This window comes from Lycorma delicatula, chromosome 1 (genome assembly GCF_047948215.1).
Source record: "Lycorma delicatula isolate Av1 chromosome 1, ASM4794821v1, whole genome shotgun sequence".
Classification (NCBI taxonomy): domain Eukaryota; kingdom Metazoa; phylum Arthropoda; class Insecta; order Hemiptera; family Fulgoridae; genus Lycorma; species Lycorma delicatula.
Genome location: NC_134455.1, coordinates 234,731,430 through 234,751,174, shown reverse-complemented (window position 1 = coordinate 234,751,174; position 19,745 = coordinate 234,731,430). Strand labels below are relative to the sequence as shown.

At 28.7% G+C, this 19,745-nt stretch overlaps 1 protein-coding gene across 1 annotated transcript in view; it reads left to right on the top strand.

Moving 5' to 3' along the window:
• LOC142329654 (lachesin-like) overlaps positions 1-19,745 on the top strand; it is a 415,510-nt gene that overhangs the window by 381,718 nt on the left and 14,047 nt on the right. Inside the window, exon 8 of the mRNA XM_075374331.1 lies at positions 1,020-1,168. Within this exon, the coding sequence (XP_075230446.1) occupies positions 1,020-1,168 (149 nt within the window). The remainder of the gene's footprint in view (positions 1-1,019; positions 1,169-19,745) is intronic.

Below are 19,745 nucleotides of genomic sequence, written 5' to 3'. Positions count from 1 at the left end.
ATATTTGTTTATTCGAAGCAGTTTAGCACAACATGTATTAGTTAAATCCATAGTTATATAGAATTTAGATACTTTTGTCATTAAAAGTTATATTTTACCGCTCATCGTCATGGGAAATAACATGATCATCGATTAGCAAAAGTATTATTTTTGTTCCTGAAATTTTTTACAAACCTTTTTTTATTTCAATATCAATGCGCAAAAGAATCTAAGGTAAGAAAAAAATTTACATTTCAATTTTCAAAGTGCGACCAAAACTAGTTCCAAACCTGAGCTTACTTAATAGAATCTAGCCTAGAGAATACTAAAAAATGGTATGATAAAATGTTTGCGAATCCAGTGGTTGAGGGATAATAAATAATGAGAAAAAATAGTAAAATAAAGTAATATAAAGCTGAAATTGATGTTCTCTTCTTTTTTTTTTAAAGATGGAAGTATTATCTTTACGCAACGAGATTTATTATAGAAAATCTTAATTTAAGTTTTTTTTTATCGATTTATTTGTTTCATTCTATGTCGTTTCGTATTTCAAGATATCTTTAATGATATTTGGGTAAATAACTAATTTACAAGAAACTGCACATAATGTTTACTTTCTAGTCTAAAGTCTGTAATTACAATGGGATTAGAGTTCCCTGCTGTCATTTTTTATTAACCACCTCATCAACTAATACTGTTACTCAGGCACATATTATACCAATCTTTCTTCAGTAAAAAACTTTATTTAGAGTTGACGTTTTTAAATTCAGCGTATCTTCTACACCTGAGGATCGAAAAATAATTAATTAACCAAGCGCAGTCAGCTGATCTAACTAAACATTTTAAATAACTGATGAAAGTTCCGTTATGAAATTTTTTCGGGCAAGGTCTATGTTTCTTAATTGATTGCAACTGGTGGCTTACGTAACTTGAAATTTTAATTATATTATAAAGAAATATAACGATAAAATAATTTTATAATATTTACTCATTAAAATAATGTCGAAACCCCGATTATGAAATTATGTTTTTTTTTTCAGAAGAAAGTACTGGACGGAAGAGAAGAAAGATCATTACAAGGTCATCATGCAACTTGTTATACACGGATTTAAAGAAGCTGATATTGGTACATATAATTGTGTTGCTACAAACTCCTTAGGTAAAGCTGAGGGAACTCTGCGTCTATATGGTTAGTAAAAAAAAAATAAGTTAATTATTTCTTTCTGCAAAATTTCCAGACAGGAAAATTTTAAGATCGAATATATTGACTCTTATATATACTCAAACAATGGTTTGATAAATCCCGTTACAAATTGAAATACCGTTAAGGACCTTTTTTTAGAAATTGTTTTAATTTCAGTCAGGTCAAGAGAAGAATAAGTATTCAAGCCTCATCACTACAATTTATTACGATGAAAAACATTTCTTATATTAATAAATATAACATTTCTACTTTTCCTCTACATTATAATAAAACAAATCCAACGCATTATGAAAAAAACATGTTGGATGAATAAACATTTAAAATATGAAAACCACGATTTTATTTGCTCACATTTTCAAACATAAATCTAGTCTAATTCCATCCCATTGTATAAACCTTATTTATTTCTGCTTCCTTAAGATTCTTCCATCAGTTTTGTTAAAAGAAAAAATATTTCTGTTTTTTACTAAACTGAATGGTCTACAGTCAATAGGAAACAAACATTTCTGATTCATGTTACCTGGATTTACCACGTTACCTTTTTGATTCATTCTTACTGAAAAATTTGTTTAAATCGATGATGAAATGTTACCACAATTAGTTAGATCGGTTATCTTTTGATTTATAACTGTCATTACAAGAAAGGGTTGTTAAAATGTCAAATATTACTTAATTGAAAATGGTGGGAGTAGCATATGTAGTTATATAAAATAAAATTAGCACAATTTAATTTTTAAGTTTTAAATCATCTTATATCCGTCAAAAACTGTTATTATCATCTGAGAGAAGACATTTAATATATCTGATTCTCTGACAAACCAATTTTACCTAAACTAATATAGATAGATGTATCTAAAATATTGATAGATGGCATTGCCATAAAAAAGAAGAAATTAGTGAAAAGTTGGTACACCAATAATGTTTTCTTTTACCAAGCATACTTTGTTATGTTCTTGAGAAGAATTATTAAAAATTTGACTGATTCTGATACAATGATAATTTTATCAACACATAAACAAAGGAAATAATCGTTAATGCCTAGATGATTATTAGACGCAAATGAAATTGCATCGCTCTCTCATTCAGATTTGTTCCTTAAAACTTAAGTTTTTCTAAGAAAAAGTATTTTATTTCTGGTTATTTTAAACGCCCGTTCACAAATGTAACCGACAAACCAATTCTACAATACGCAAAAGTAATTTCAGTTCCACTTAAAGTCAACTTCCAATAAATCGGTGTATTTGATTCACCTTAGAAGTGTCAAGTGTAATATTTGATTTTCATACGTTTTTCTTACTTCGTTTCTAACCTATAGTCATCCTCTAATTTTATTTAACAATTTTTACTCACAAAACTTAAAAACAGATTCCAGTAAAATTAAGTAATTAATAAAGTCAACCGAGAAGAAATTGTGCGCATTAATTTTTACTAACCGTATAGTTCGTGCAAATCAAGCATAAAAAACTACATTCTGACATCGATTTTTTAATAGCTTAATTTTAAAAGGTCCCTCTTTCAAAAATTTCATGACACGATTCGCAAAGCTGGTCGTAACAAATACGTGTGTTAAATTCTTACAAACTATCTAATAATAGGCTATCTAATTATTTTTACTTTATTTTCTGAAATAAAAAGCTATGCCTCAAAGACAATTTCTTTTATTTGTAAATTCTTTTATTTGTAGTTGGCATTAAAAAAAAAATACTTTTATTGGGATTTATTTGTTTCTTATGTTTTTTAGTGGTAATATTAAAAATAATACTCTCATATCATACAGAGTAATTAAGTCAGTTTTTTCATTAAGTTAGGTATTTTCAGATATTTTACATATGCATGAAAAAAACTTGTGCGTATTAATGTTATTTTCTGCGTACATAGGTACATTTCCATAATATTTTAATTACTCCAAGGATTGGCAAATTGAAATTGTAAATTAACACTAAATTCATCGTAAACCTTATTTTTATGCACCGGTTATCTTATAATATCTAAAGTAAATTATTGTGATAAAAGTGCCAATATTTGCATGCCGTAGCAATGGTTGTTTTTTATACTAAATAGTTTTGAAAGTGGAAACAAAATTTAAAAGTGTATGTCAATAGCGATTTCTTTTCTCATGTTCTAAGCTCACCTTTAACAGTAAATTTACTATTACTGTGACAAGTACTTGCTACGATAAAAGAGTAGCCGTGATTGTGCTAATCATCTGGAGAACTTTTGTTAATATTTGTTTGAGTTTTCATTAAAGACCTTAAAGGAATAGTACAGATTTTATTAGAAAGCTTTTTTTCATCCGTATTTCGGAATGCAGCTAGCATATCAAGATAAATCGTGGGCTGACCACAAAGTTTGTTTTATCTGCTTAGAGGATCTGACAAATAGTCGAAAGTTTAAAAAATATCTTTAAAATATGGTGTTCAATGATTTTGAAGGAGTGAAAAAATCAGTGAATGCTACTTTTTCTCCTATGATGTTAAAGTCTAAAATTCCAAAAGTAAGAAAATTATTTTATACTCAAACCTTCCACCAGCTGTAAGATGTTAACTGTGTTGAACACAGTTTAATTTCTAGTGTCTCCTCCTCTCAAATATTAGATGAATTTTCCGATGTTTCCGACTCAAATACCATTGAATTTGGTAATGATCAGAAATCTCATTGAGATAAAGGTAATGAAGCTCCTCACTTTTTCAATCAATCCGAAAACACTCTATTAAACGATTTAGAATTATCAAAGGATTCTATTGAATTATTGGATTCCAGATTACAAGAAAAAGAACTTATTGGCTGCAGGAAAATTTATTTATTAGTGTAGAAAAAGAAAATAAGAATCTATTATCTTCTTTTTGGAAGAGCATGATTTGCTATAGTACAGTTACATTTTTGGTTTAACGTTTAGTTTATCAGCATCGAGTATAAAGTAGATAAATTGAGACTTTTTATCGATTCTTCTAAAAGCTGTTCTTCTGCATAACGTGAATTAGTACCTCTGTATTAGTTCTCTGAACTAGCCTCTGTACCTGTTGTTCACTCAGTTCTGTTACGTAAAACTTGTACTTACTAAAATAAAATATAAACAAAAACTAGATCATTGAGGTGTAAAATACCGAGTATATTTCTAGTTCAGAATGATAGATACTCCAAATACGAATGTTTCTAATGTTGATGAGAAAGACAACCAATATGTTAATATTGGGTAAATAAAATTGAACTACAAAAAAAAATTTGTTGAAGCAAGAACAAGAATATTTTGAATACTCTTGACTCTTGTCGACCCAAAAAAAACATACTATTGTTGCCACTTCATATACAATGAATAAGAAGATCTTTTAATATACTCCACATACAACTAATAGACTATTGTCAAATATTTTATGTCTATGTGACATAAAATATTTTATTAGTTATACCTTCAAAACCCTTACCAAAATAAAAATATATGATGTGGACACTACATATACATATAAAGATAAATTACATATACACATTTTTTTGCTGCACTTCATTTAAAATTATTTCATTTGAAAGTTAGATACGATCCTCCAATTGAAACTTGGGAAAATTGTCCGTCACTTTCCCGTTTACATTTTTCTATTCAAATTCAATTCCTCTTCTATCAAGTTCATTTTTAGAAAAAATATTTATATAAAATCAAACAATTCTACTACGTTCTAAAAAGATAACCACCGTAAAGTATCGTTTTGTATTTCTGTATAAAAATATTGTTTAGAAGCTTCAAGAAATCTATAGATTTGACTATTTAATAATCTATTGGCAATTTAAAAGAAAAATAATTTCAAATTCCACATGTTGTACTGCAACTTTGGTTGCGTTCCCATAAGTTTTATGAATGCAAAAATTCTTTATCGATTGCCTAAATTAATATATTCAAATGATTTTTCTCTATCATTCGTTTTAAAATTGACATTAAAAGAATGAATTTTTGGGCTGGTTCTGCACTAATTTATTTATGTATTACTACAGTAGAGTTTTTAGAATTACTATAATACTAAAAGTTCAATTACTGATTTTAAGTATAAAATTTTAAGTAAACCCTGTTTAAATTTTTTTTAAGTTAATAAATCTTTTTTTTTATCTATTTTTATCGTTAATTTTTATTCTTTAAAGAAAAATATAGCGGAAAACATTATTAAAACGTAATAAATAAAACAATTTACTTAATTTTATTTTACCAACATTTAGTAAATGAGGAGATTTAGTTCTGACCTTCCTGAAATCAGTAAGATAGTTGGACAAAAGTTTTATTTATTTTGGTAAATCTACTCTGGTGGTTTATTTGACGTGTTGCATGGGTTGAAAAAATGAGTAATTAACTGATGTATAACAGTTTTAATGTGACAGCTTACTGCAATAAAATATCTTGAAATTGGACAAGCAATTGTAAAAATATAGAGCTCATAAATTAAAATGTATTTGAGATTGCAATTAAGATTATTACTTAAGATCTCACTTCAAATTACTATTCAGTCTAGTAATACTACCCTACTATTCAATTTGAATATGTACTTCAAATTATATTAAAAACTTGATATAATAATAATTCTTTCCTCTTTTTCAAATTACCTGTTTTCAAAACGCTTGGTAACTGTATGTCACACAGTCTTACGTGCGGGTTATTCAGATATTTTAAATGGGCTTTGTATAATATTGTATAACTATTCTAAAAAGAAGAAAATAAAAAAGAAGTTGTAAAAAACCTGCGCTTTGCTAATGTATAAGCTGCGGTTTATAATTTGTGGCAACTCTCAACAGCTTCTTAACTGGTAAACTTAGAAAAAATAAATTGATATATTGGACCTCAATAACCCGAACAATCAGGAAGTCCCAATAGGGAATAGAATTTTGAGAAAGATTGTGATAAACCATTTTTAAGGGCACTTGAAAATCAAAATTTCATTGTAAAATTCTTCGAACTAAAATAAATCTAGCCAAACTGGAACCCATTTTTTTTTTTTTTTCACTGCTAGTTTGAAAGTGGTCTACTGTATATCTTAAACAACTTCTTAATAGTGAGATTAAAAAAAAGATTAGTAAATTTTAATCTACCTCAAAAAACTTTACTTTTCGGTGTGAGAGCACTACTTATGGAGTATTGTAGGTCACTTTTGAAACTTGCAATGAAAAATATCAAACGGCCACTACTTTGATTAGGGTTATCATAATTAATTGTTCAATGCCTTCTAAAATAATTGATCACAATTAAAAATTTTTGAGTTGCTCCCAATGGGACTTCCCAGTGCGGACTAATAAAAAAAATCGATCGTTATGCTGAATTTAATTTTTAAATGCACACAGTTGCAAAGAGATATTTAAAAATGTCCATTACTAAAGTAACATTACTACTATTTATTTTAAAAAAGAGACACAGACTATTATCCGTTCTGCATACTTTCTTTCACGATTATGCGACATAAAAAATATTTAAGAACTTGTGCATCAGTATATTTTCATTACTAGTTGAAGCGATTCTAAATGTAGAGTCCGAATTTAATTAAATAATTCACTTCGTTCAGCAGATAGTTAAAATATTTCGAACATGTACATAACAATCTATGTTTATAAATAAATAATTTCACTTAATTCTGCTTATTAACTTCTGAAGTTCGTTATAATCTTTTCTACTTTCATGTATTTCTTCTTGAGAATTAGCATTAGCGTCATGAATGATAATACAGTATTCCAATTGTTCCTTTTTCTAAAAATTAGTGTAAACAAAATGACAGTACTAGCGGGGAAACTTCCGTTCTTTGTATTTTTTCAGTCAGTCTTATTTTTATATTGCTGTACAGTACTTTTAAAATTATTCCAAATTTATTATTATTACTGTTTATAATTTAGTTAAAATGATTATTATTATTTTACACTTTCTATTTTACCTTTACTTTTTTAAAGATTTTCCTTTCATAGTTAATGTATTCGGTTCGTATCTGTAATAATATTTATAACAGGATAACAATTTATATTATTCTGTAATTCTGTAAAGTTAAAAGAAACTGTTTACGTTATATATATAAATTCTTGTCAATTTTTTTTAATTTTTAATAATGCTCAAGTTAAAGCAAAAAAGGGACCATACTTGGTAGACAAACTAGGAAAAGAGTCTACATTAATTTTCTAGAATACAGTGAAAATATCATGTCACTTCATAGAAAGAAAGTAATTGAAAAGATGGAAAAAGCTAAAAAAAATTACTAAACAAACAAAGCAACAAATTATAAAAGATGGAAACAATAAAAGAAGAAAAAATTAATTAATTTTTTGATTTCTAAAAAGAATTTTAAACGTTCAGTGCCTATATGAAACCTAATTTGGGTTCGATGAGGATGCACTAAAGAAATTAACAAACTCGCTTTCTTAATTGTCAAATTACGCTGACAGTTAATGGAATTATATAAAAAAAGCATAAGTAAAAGAAATTAATATCAGCAATAGTAAAATTTAACTTAAGAAAATACTTGTAAACAAAGTTTCAAATGAAAAAAAAACTGAAGGTAAAAGGAAACTATTAGTAGAACGAATCAAAATTAAACTATAGCGTGTTAATCATTTCTGAAACAAAGTATAAACTATATTAAAAATTATTGCCCGTGACCAATATGGATGAAACATCATATGTTTAGAACAGTCATCCATTTTTAAATACTGGATAAATATCAAAGTTGACAAAAGGAATAAAATATTAAAAAACCCAAGATTTTGGTTAGTTATTTTACTCATGTCTCCTGAAAAAGAGACTATTTAATGCGTTTCTCACAATTAAATCGGATGTAAATTAGAGTGAAATGAATTCATGGAGTTGCATTAAATAGTTAAATGAAAAACTTATCCCAAATTTACGATCTAAATCAGAATTAATCCTTCGTAATTCCTAACGATTTACCCAAACGATTACCAAGAATAATTCTTTAAAATATATGTTAGACATTAGAAGAACGCAATATTCACTGTAGTTCAGGAATTACAAAATCTGAGGCATTACTGGCATGAAAAAGTAAAAAAGAAAACAGTTAAATGTTCAATAATTTACTACGGTGTTACAGATAAGGGATTCTACGACTACCACTCGCATTCCAATCAAACTCTACAGAAATGAGGAGTTATGTGGAATGGCCGATAGCTCAAACGAACAAAATATTTGATATTTTCCTTAGAAAAGTATCCAGACGAACAATGGCGCATATAAAAGGAGTATATAAAAGGATATTTTTTAAAATTTCTTAGAAGTAAAAGTCATATCCGATTCACAAACTGATAAATTGAGATAAGTGTGAATAATATTCTGATCAATATCTTCTGGCTTCGGCACGAATGTGACAACGTCAATTCAGACCTTTGCACATGTAAATTTGAAACTGAATAAAACCTCAATAAATACAATTACTACTTGTAATTGGTTAACTTCTTGATTAAATTAATTCGTTTTTTAAATATTTGTCATACATGTTTAGATAATAATTATTTTGATGTTTAATTCTGGCCCTTTGTGTTTATCTTATCTAAAATTAGAGAACTTTTCTACAATTTAAAAAAAATAATTAAGGGTTTGATATTTATAATTTTATGATTACTTTTAAAATCATCTTATGAAGTACGTACTTCTCAAATTTTTATTCCATTTATCGATGTATTTCTTGAAAAAAATCTATACAGCCTACAATCTGCCTGTTCAGTACAACAGAACAATGTACAATGTACAGTACATTGTATATGGTACAATTTAAAATCACTTTTTACCTTGACAAAATATGTCACTAAAAATACTTATTCCAGTGCTCTTTTAATAATGCACTCTATCTATAAACATTAATATCGCTCATAAACTAAAAATATAGTTAGTCATTTTTCATAATTACTTTTTTAAATTTAAATTTGACAGAAATTTTAAATAGAGCAGAATGGTAACTGCACTCCCTGAATACTACTTAATTTTCCATTTTTTTTCCAGTAGACTTATTCAGGTAAGTAACCAGAATCTAAAACTAACATTTATGAATGAGGGAAAGGAAAATTACACATACATCAGAATGAAGCAATATCGCTTAAATAAACATACAGGAATATTAAAAATTACTATACTGACCCCTCTTAGAGTAAGGATTTTTCTTTTTGAAAGGTTATGAAAAGTTCTATATAATGATGATTATTCACGTAGTCAAACATTTCAGTACTAACTATTACAGAAAGGTTTTTAAAATTACAGTTACTTTAATCAGTTTTTATTTATCTATAACCGCGCGCATGTTTCCGTACATGCGCGTGTTATAACATTTACTAAATCCTTAAAACTAAAACTATTTTTGATGTTTTCTAATAATTTTTTAGAATCTAATTAGGTAATTTGTAATTGGTAATGTACTTGCCGGGTTATACTAAAATATAACCTAGGAGTAGACTCTTAGTAGAAGAAAATGACTGTTTGATCAGTCCCATCCCTCTAAGAACCGTAAATGTAGGCTTCGTGACCTAACAATTGTTGTCTACTTTTCTTATAACGGCTAATAGAATCTGTTATAAATCTTTCAGACTAAACACATATTATATAAGTTTAGTTTTGGCTCGTATAGACAATAGCAATTACCAAAATTTATTATTGCGTAACTCTGTAAGTTATATATTTTTTTAAATGTTATGTAATTTAAACTCGAAGTGACTGTTTTGATAATAATAACAATAATAATTTGACAAAAATATAAAATATAACCACCGTACATAACTAATATGTGATGGAAAAATTATTATACTTTTAAATTAGATTATAACTCAGATACGTTAATTTCTCCCACGTTAATTTTTTTTACCTGAAATTATTAATTTCATTTTTTTTTTTTTTGGTGGGGGGGTTGATTATGACAATAATTGATAATGACTTTTTTCCATCATATACTCGTTATGTACAATGTGTAAATTTTATATTTTTGTCATATTGTTATTCTTATCTCATCTAAATATCACTTCAACTTAAATAAATCACGTAAAATTTAAAAAAAAAAACTCACTCATAGATCATTATGGATCATTGTCATTATGTAATGACAAAGTTTGATAATTTACCAAGTCTTTGTATATACAAGCAAAAAGTAAACGTAAATATTATTTTTTAATTTTAAAATTTAGTACGAAATTCTATTAGCCGTTATAAGAAGAGTAGGCAACAATTTTGAGGCAACTAAGTCTACATGACGGTTCTTGAAGGAATGGAATTAACCAAAAAATCAGTCCTTCCCTTCTAAGAATCTTATAATACAGTATAACCCGACAAATACATTATCACTTAGAAATTAGCTCTAGAACTCGTAAATTACCAAGGAATTATGTGCCCTTCTCCTGATCTATGTTTTTAATTCATTTCTCAGGACTAAACCTTTCTCAACCAGTCAAAGTTTCGTATAATTTTTTACCAGCAAAACCTTTCAAAAATTCAACATCCCACAGCTGATCGATTCATCTGCTGTTAAACGAGCAATTATTTAATGGCTTCTATTAATAATTATATTGAATCAAATTTCCCCAGATTATGATTCTGGTTTTGATTTCGAACTTTAGTATACAAGTTCATCATGCTGCTGATTTTCTCCCTACTATACTGGAGTCTACAATCTCACTGTCTGGACAACGTGGAAGCTTCTCTTATTTTATACAACGCAAGGATTTTCCGTAGTACCTGCTCTTGTAACCACATAAAATTTCTCCAAACCACGTATTACCATATCTTATTTTATTATATATCTTTATTTTATTTTCTACTCTTATTTTTCGTAACCAAACCCGTTCACATTTACTTCTATTTAGGAAACTAAACAGATACCGTTGCTAGGTATTAACTTTGACAGGAGCCTGACTTGGAACAACATTATAGACACTAGCAGCTTTAACTGTAATATTTTCTCAACAAATCAGTTCAGAACTGTCAATCCATCTAAGAACAGTGAACTAAAAAATAATTCTACTCCACCCGATCTGCTTACGGGATCCGATTTATAATTCTGATTAACCGTCTATGATAATTCATTCTCAGTGCTTTCAGTGAAAACTCACACTTATTTAACGCCCAACTTTAAGTGACTTTCTTACTTAACCATAAGTAAACTTTTAAAATAAGCAAGATATATTCTAGATTCAGTTGCTAGATAAACAACTGATTAATAACTTAAATGCAAACAAATATAATAAAATCCCATCAAACGATTAAAAAGAAGTTGAAGAGCATCAATTTAAACAAGCCTCACATAGATTCAAAAGAAATTTTTAACGAGTGTGGGCTATATTGATCTTTCTATAAAATAAATATTCTTTTGCATATATGAGAATTTATTTTTACAGTATTACTCTTTCTTAAAATTTTAATTACACTTTTTTTTTCTTACCTCATTAAAGTTATGTTTAGGTTAAATTTTGGTGACCAGTCAGAGTAATTATTATTTAAAAAGGTTTTAATTTAGATACATGTTAAAGAAATTAATTATCATCCATTTAATCATTGAGAATCATACAAAATCACTGAATTTATCAAATGCATAAGTAAAATCGTTAATAAGATGTTTAACCTAATAAAATCGTGACATTTTATCCTTTATTATTTAAATAGACACAAATTCATTAACAATACAATGGTAATCACCACGTTTCTTTAATTTTTATTCAGTTTCACTAAATTCTTTCCTAACAAAACACCTGAGAGGATAACAATTAACAACACATTTCTGGTCTTAAAAATTAATTTCTGGTGAACTGATATGAGCTGCAATTCACTTCCGAAATAGGCTCATCAATTTTTTATGTTAACAAGTATTCCCAACCCGACTTAGTTGGCAAATTGGATAGTAAAGCGGTTTCCTGCAGCCCTCTTTAGTGAATTGAATGCATTGTTGCATATTCAAGCTCATTGATCTGCTACTTATCCAACTCTACAAGTGACAACTTCACTCTGCTCACCCCAGCGATTGACTGTATAGCTATCATCATTATCTTGAGAGTGAAAATACTGATCGCTTTCTCTTTTATCTCACATGCTTTACTAGCATCACAGTCATAAGAAAAGATGGATCATATATTCTAAATAAGCACATTAATGCGCTTCTTTATAGCTCACTATAGATATTGTTTCATGTAATTAATAAAGTAAAACCTTTGCCATTTTTTTTTTAATTGTTCAAGTTATTTTAATCTTTTACTGGCTTAAGGTAAATAAAAAAAATCAACCCTTAATTTTATCAGAAAAAAATTAAAATTTTTTAAGAAACTGAAATCTCTTTAGAATTATAACACATTCAAAAGGTATATACCGATATACTCCACATATTTGTAATCAAAACTGATGTAAATAAGAATATTAAATGAAAAAGAGACAAAAAAAGAAAGGTATTAATTAATTAACGATAATACACAACACTAACTGAATATGTGTATAAAATATGTTGTATTTTGTAATTCTCGTAATGAAATAAAAATAAAAGCGAGAAAGAAATAATAACGTAAAATTAAAAAAAGTAAACTCATGTGTACATACTACTCAAATTGATTATTTACAAATCGAACTTATTTTTTAAAGTACTTTAACCAATACACTTAAAGCAACACTTGGTCTTCAATCGATAAAAATAAATTAGTGTCTGTTGGCACTGAGTTCTGTTTCCATTTCCGGGAAATCTTTGAGTCTATACATCAGGACCCTGTAGAAATAAGTAATAACATCGCACACTCCACGTATTTAGTGATTTACACTTTAAAGTTTGTTCAAGTAATCAAAAGTAAGGTAACTGTACATTCTTATTCTGCTAATGTATTAAAAGGAATATCTAGATTTTATTATTAAATATATTGAAGAAGTAACTGCTCCTGATTTCAATATATTTTATAACAGGAGCCTTCATGCTCCACGTTTTTCTAAAACAAGGAAAATCTCTAACGTGAAACTAATTCCAAAGTTTGTAAAAATGTAGTAGATCTTCGACTTGTGTTTGTGATAGGCAGAATTATATTATTTTTTTCGTAATTGAAAACCAAATTTTTAGATAACTGTTACCAAAATGGTTTTATTTTATTTTATTTTATTTTTTTTTTTGGTTGTTTGTGGGCGAAAAACGCTTGGGCGTTATCATCGCCCGGTGGTTATTATTAAAAGGGTAATATAACTCCAAAATAATAAGCTATACAAGGTGTAAACGTAATATTAATCATATAATAAAAATTTTCTAAAACAAGCCTTCTAAAACAAGTGAATGTGGATATAGTAGGAATTAGTGAGGTTCGGTGGGAAGAGGAAGGCGACTTTTGGTCAGGTGACTTTAGAGTAATTAACTCAGCGTCAAATAATGGGCAGGCAGGAGTAGGTTTCGTGATGAACAAGAAGATAGGGAGGAGAGTGGAGTATTTCAAAACGCATAGCGATAGAATCATTGTAATAAGGATAAAATCAAAACCTAAACCGACAACGATTGTTAACGTTTATATGCCTACAAGCGCCCATGATGATGATGAGGTAGAGTGTGTATACGAAGAGATTGATGAAGCAATTAAACACGTAAAAGGAGATGAAAATTTAATAATAGTTGGAGATTGGAATGCAAGCATTGGAAAAGGCAAGGAAGAAAATATAGTGGGTGAATACGGGTTAGGCAAAAGGAATGAAAGAGGGGACCGACTTATAGAGTTTTGCACGAAGTATAATTTAGTAATTGCCAACACCCAATTTAAAAATCATAATAGAAGAATATACACTTGGAAAAAGCCAGGCGATACTGCAAGGTATCAGATAGATTATATCATGGTTAAGCAAAGATTTAGAAATCAACTCGTTGACTGCAAAACTTACCCTGGAGCAGACATTGATAGCGACCATAATTTGGTGATAATGAAATGTAGATTTGGGTTTAAAAACCTGAAGAAAAGTTGTCAGATGAATCGGTGGAATTTAGAGAAGCTTGAGGAAGAGGAGGTAAAGAAGATTTTTGAGGAGGACATCGCAAGAGGTCTGAGTAAAAAAGATAAGGTAGAAAATGTAGAAGAAGAATGGGAGAATGTTAAAAAGGAAATTCTTAAATCACCAGAAGCAAACTTAGGCGGAATAAAGAGAACTGGTAGAAAACCTTGGGTTTCAGACGATATATTGCAGCTGATGGATGAACGTAGAAAATATAAGAATGCTAATGATGAAGAAAGTAAAAGGAACTATCGGCAATTAAGAAATGTTATAAATAGGAAGTGCAAACTGGCGAAAGAAGAGTGGATTAAAGAAAAGTGTTCAGAAGTGGAAAGAGAAATGGACATTGGTAAAATAGACGGAGCATACAGGAAAGTTAAGGAAAATTTTGGGGTACATAAATTAAAATCTAATAATGTGTTAAACAAAGATGGTACACCAATATATAATACGAAAGGTAAAGTCGATAGATGGGTGGAATATATTGAAGAGTTATACGGAGGAAATGAATTAGAAAATGGTGTTATAGAGGAAGAAGAGGAAGTTGAGGAGGATGAAATGGGAGAAACAATACTGAGATCTGAATTTAAGAGAGCATTAAAAGATTTAAATGGCAGAAAGGCTCCTGGAATAGACGGAATACCTGTAGAATTACTGCGCAGTGCAGGTGAGGAAGCGATTGATAGATTATACAAACTGGTGTGTAATATTTATGAAAAAGGGGAATTTCCGTCAGACTTCAAAAAAAGTGTTATAGTTATGATACCAAAGAAAGCAGGGGCAGATAAATGTGAAGAATATAGAACAATTAGTTTAACTAGTCATGCATCAAAAATCTTAACTAGAATTTTATACAGAAGAATTGAGAGGAGAGTGGAAGAAGTGTTAGGAGAAGACCAATTTGGTTTCAGGAAAAGTATAGGGACAAGGGAAGCAATTTTAGGCCTCAGATTAATAGTAGAAGGAAGATTAAAGAAAAACAAACCGACATACTTGGCGTTTATAGACCTAGAAAAGGCTTTCGATAACGTAGATTGGAATAAAATGTTCAGCATTTTAAAAAAATTAGGGTTCAAATACAGAGATAGAAGAACAATTGCTAACATGTACAGAAACCAAACAGCAACAATAACAATTGAAGAACATAAGAAAGAAGCCCTAATAAGAAAGGGAGTCCGACAAGGATGTTCCCTATCTCCGTTACTTTTTAATCTTTACATGGAACTAGCAGTTAATGATGTTAAAGAACAATTTAGATTCGGAGTAACAGTACAAGGTGAAAAGATAAAGATGCTACGATTTGCTGATGATATAGTAATTCTAGCCGAGAGTAAAAAGGATTTAGAATAAACAATGAACGGCATAGATGAAGTCCTACGCAAGAACTATCGCATGAAAATAAACAAGAACAAAACAAAAGTAATGAAATGTAGTAGAAATAACAAAGATGGACCACTGAATGTGAAAACAGGAGGAGAAAAGATTATGGAGGTAGAAGAATTTTGTTATTTGGGAAGTAAAATTACTAAAGATGGACGAAGCAGGAGCGATATAAAATGCCGAATAGCACAAGCTAAACGAGCCTTCAGTAGGAAATATAATTTGTTTACATCAAAAATTAATTTAAATGTCAGGAAAAGATTTTTGAAAGTATATGTTTGGAGTGTCGCTTTATATGGAAGTGAAACTTGGACAATCGGAGTATCTGAGAAGAAAAGATTAGAAGCTTTTGAAATGTGGTGCTATAGGAGAATGTTAAAAATCAGATGGGTGGATAAAGTGACAAATGAAGAGGTATTGCGGCAAATAGATGAAGAAAGAAGCATTTGGAAAAATATAGTTAAAAGAAGAGACAGACTTATAGGCCACATACTAAGGCATCCTGGAATAGTAGCTTTAATATTGGAAGGACAGGTAGAAGGGAAAAATTGTGTAGGCAGGCCACGTTTGGAGTTTGTAAAACAAATTGTTGGGGATGTAGGATGTAGAGGGTATACTGAAATGAAACGACTAGCACTAGATAGGGAATCTTGGAGAGCTGCATCAAACCAGTCAAATGACTGAAGACAAAAAAAAAAAAAAAAAAAAAAAACAAGCCAAGAAGGCAAAATAAAACCCAAAACTAACATCACAGACAAAGTTGATAAAATATTAAAGATAAAATAATAGAATAAAGAAAATATAAAAACTTACCTAACTCTGATGGGTTGGCATAAAATGGTTTTATGAACGGTAAGTCGAGTACAACTTCTCCTACTTTCTACTATTGATGCAAAACAATTGTTTTGAATTCTAAAATGTTCATAAATTTTCTTATGAAATTAATTTAAAACAGTTAAATTAATTATCTAGGTAAAGAATTCATAGAGAAACAGTACACACAAACAAACATATTCACCGCAATATGCAAATGTTACATATAAAAATTCAAATCCAAGAATTCAAGAGGCTTCACCAGTATGCAATCTAAAATTTTAAAAAATTGACAAAAACAAATATTAAAACAACAAACTATACTGATCGAAAAATACCATACTTTTTCCTTGAATGTTTCAATTTACCTACAATTTTAATTTAACTGAATATTTTTACAACAGCGCTAATCGATAACTCCTTTGAAGAAGATATTGTTGTTTATCTCCGAAAGATGTTTTGTTTAAAATGGTCTCCGGTGTTTTGACAGTTGCATGTATAATGTTAAATAATTAAATTGATAATTTTAAAGCTTCATCACTTTCTTCCACGCTATTCAATGGAAAAAATATCTAAATAATATATTGTTTAGGTTTATTACAGTACCGACATTCAGAGAGAATCGTCATTTTTTTGTGGGCGTCGCCAAAAATATTTTAGAATATGTTTTATTGTATGATATTTTATAGATAAGCTATTTCTTTAATTTTACAGCACCATTCTAGACTAAATTTATACTTTGCCCAGCCTTATATAGTTATTTTACAAAGCGAGATTCCATTTTTTTAAGTTTATTAAATTCGTTATATCTCATGCAGATGAGGTAATGTAAAAAATTTCAATTGAAAATTTTTGCTATTTGTCTAGCAAATTAATATTCTTCCAAATATATTTTTGCTGAAAGGAATCTGTGTTGGTTCATCTATGTAGATTAAAGTGCAATTGTACATTTCAATATTTTCAGCGTTTACCTTCAAACCGCGTATTAAAAAACTTTAATACGTGTATCTAATTGAAACACTCCTTTTTATTACTAGTTTTGCATTTTTCCGTTATTGCTGATGACTCACGACTAGTAAAGGATATGAATTCCAAAGCTTTCTCTATATTATTCCTCACCAGAAATTCTCTACATATGAGCAAAATAATTAATTCTACTCGTCTTACAAGCGCATACAAGCTTATCTTGTTTGCTTAATTCAAATATAAATAAATATTTACTACATATCTATTTAACTATAATTCTGAAACAAATTGCTGCTTCAACTTTCGTACAAATAAGTCACGTGAACAATGAGTAATGATTTAGCTCTATAATTTATCCGCACAATGCAATGTGTATTTTAATCAAAAGAATTAATTTTATATTACGCAAAACTGATATCGCTGAATCTCGCTATGAAACTTATACGAGTACTACATCTATATTTAATATTCTCCCATTATTTATTGAATAATTTTGCTGCCAAAGACTGGTTAAAATTAATAAATATATAAATTCCAAAGTAAACATACATTATAGTAAACATGCATAATTATGAAAATTCAACAGAATTATCAAGTTTCTCATAGTACAACTGAAAGTAATCACAAATTCAAATAAATACGTAAAACCTATGATAACCGTGTAATAAGAAAAATAGTTTTTCCCTGGGTAAATTTACTTTAAATCTATCCATTTCTTTTTAAGTTAATATAACTATTCAAAATAACTCTATAATCCGCCACCATTTGTAAATTGGAGCTTTATATTATTTATAAGTGATATATACTAGGACTGTTTATAAATTATCCGACTAACAGAAATAAAAAAAAATTGCTTTTAATTTACTAGGTCCTAAATTTAAATATTTATATTATTTCTTACCATAGTCCCGGCCCAAATTTAAGCACTTGAATCGTGAAATCAGCTTGATTATTTCCGCTTCAAAGAATGTTGCGACCAAAGTGGGTACTTTGGTCGCAACATCTGCGAGTTCATCAATATTTTTTGAAGTGTTGAGTAACTGGCGAATTCTTCAATTTTTACGAACATTAAGTACCTCGCAAATGGCGGGAACCGCAAAAACGCCTCAACATTTCACCACTTATTACTCAAGCGATACAGAATAAAATGACAATTTTATTCTGTATAGCATATAGTCATATGCGCGATGGATATTCAAGCTTAGCTGATGTCTTCTGCACATGCATTATGTTGACCAGAAGTTAATTTATATGTTTATAAAAAGGTAGGCTTTTTGGTAGGCTATTGCCTACCTTACATGTAACTGTACGTGAATTTGTTTCATCGTTGACAAACTGCTAAAATATAAACGAAGATTCTGTGAATAGAAATATGAACTTGAAGACAGTCAGTCACCAGTGTTCAATTACACACTAAGACTATTCTTGAAACAAATTGACACAATTTACTAACATTGATGGTAGTAACATCAATATTTACTAACATCAAAAAATTTTAATTAATACATTTATATTAATTCTATTATACAGTTCACTTACATGATTTATAACTGTATTCCAAATCTGGTAATACTTTGTATACACAATCACCCTAATTTTATTGATCTTTTCCTTCTTAAAACTCCATGTTAATGGGGTTAAGACATTAAAGTGAGTCAGACATTCACATACTATGTCAAATATCTTTCGTACATACTAACAAAATGATTATGTCCTACCCATTTTGATATTCGTTTTATTTATCAAGAAAAACTTTAAGACTCCCAACAACATATTTTCTCCAACCATTTCTGAAGTTACTCTTACTTTGATGAACTGACATTTACCTAATTTTCCCTTTATGGCTCTAGTATTTTCTAAATTGGCACACATACTATTACAAAACGTTCAATGGTATTAAACTTTTCATTTTGCACTACATCATTTTTTCATAACAAATAAATTAATTTTTGTTTAAACTCTAGTTGTTTATTTACCTGTAAATCTATGAATTTTCCACTACTTGATTAAAGTAATCATTCTCTTACAAAACATATATTAAATCTGAAGAACATTTTCTAGTTTTCAGTTACATTTTGCTTCATAGACTAACAAACCTTTTCATGTTGCTTCTTCTTAGATTCAATCTCTTAACATGTTTCTTGCAATCCTAATAGGTTGTTTTTATCTTACATTTAAGAAGTTAATATAATAAATTTTTTTTCTCCATCTCTTATTAATAATATCTCTCAATTAAGCTTTCCTTTCTTTTATTGTAGTTACAGATACATAATCGTCATAATCTTCTCTGCAACGTATAGTATTTAAAAATTTGTATTATCACATCCTCAAATCAATATGCAAATCCTCAAACGGGACACATTTGTCTATAAAAAACGGAGAATCTGTCAGCTTAATTCATTCAGTATCACGTTTACCAATAATATAGATTCATTAAAAAAATAATTTACTGATAATATTTTATAA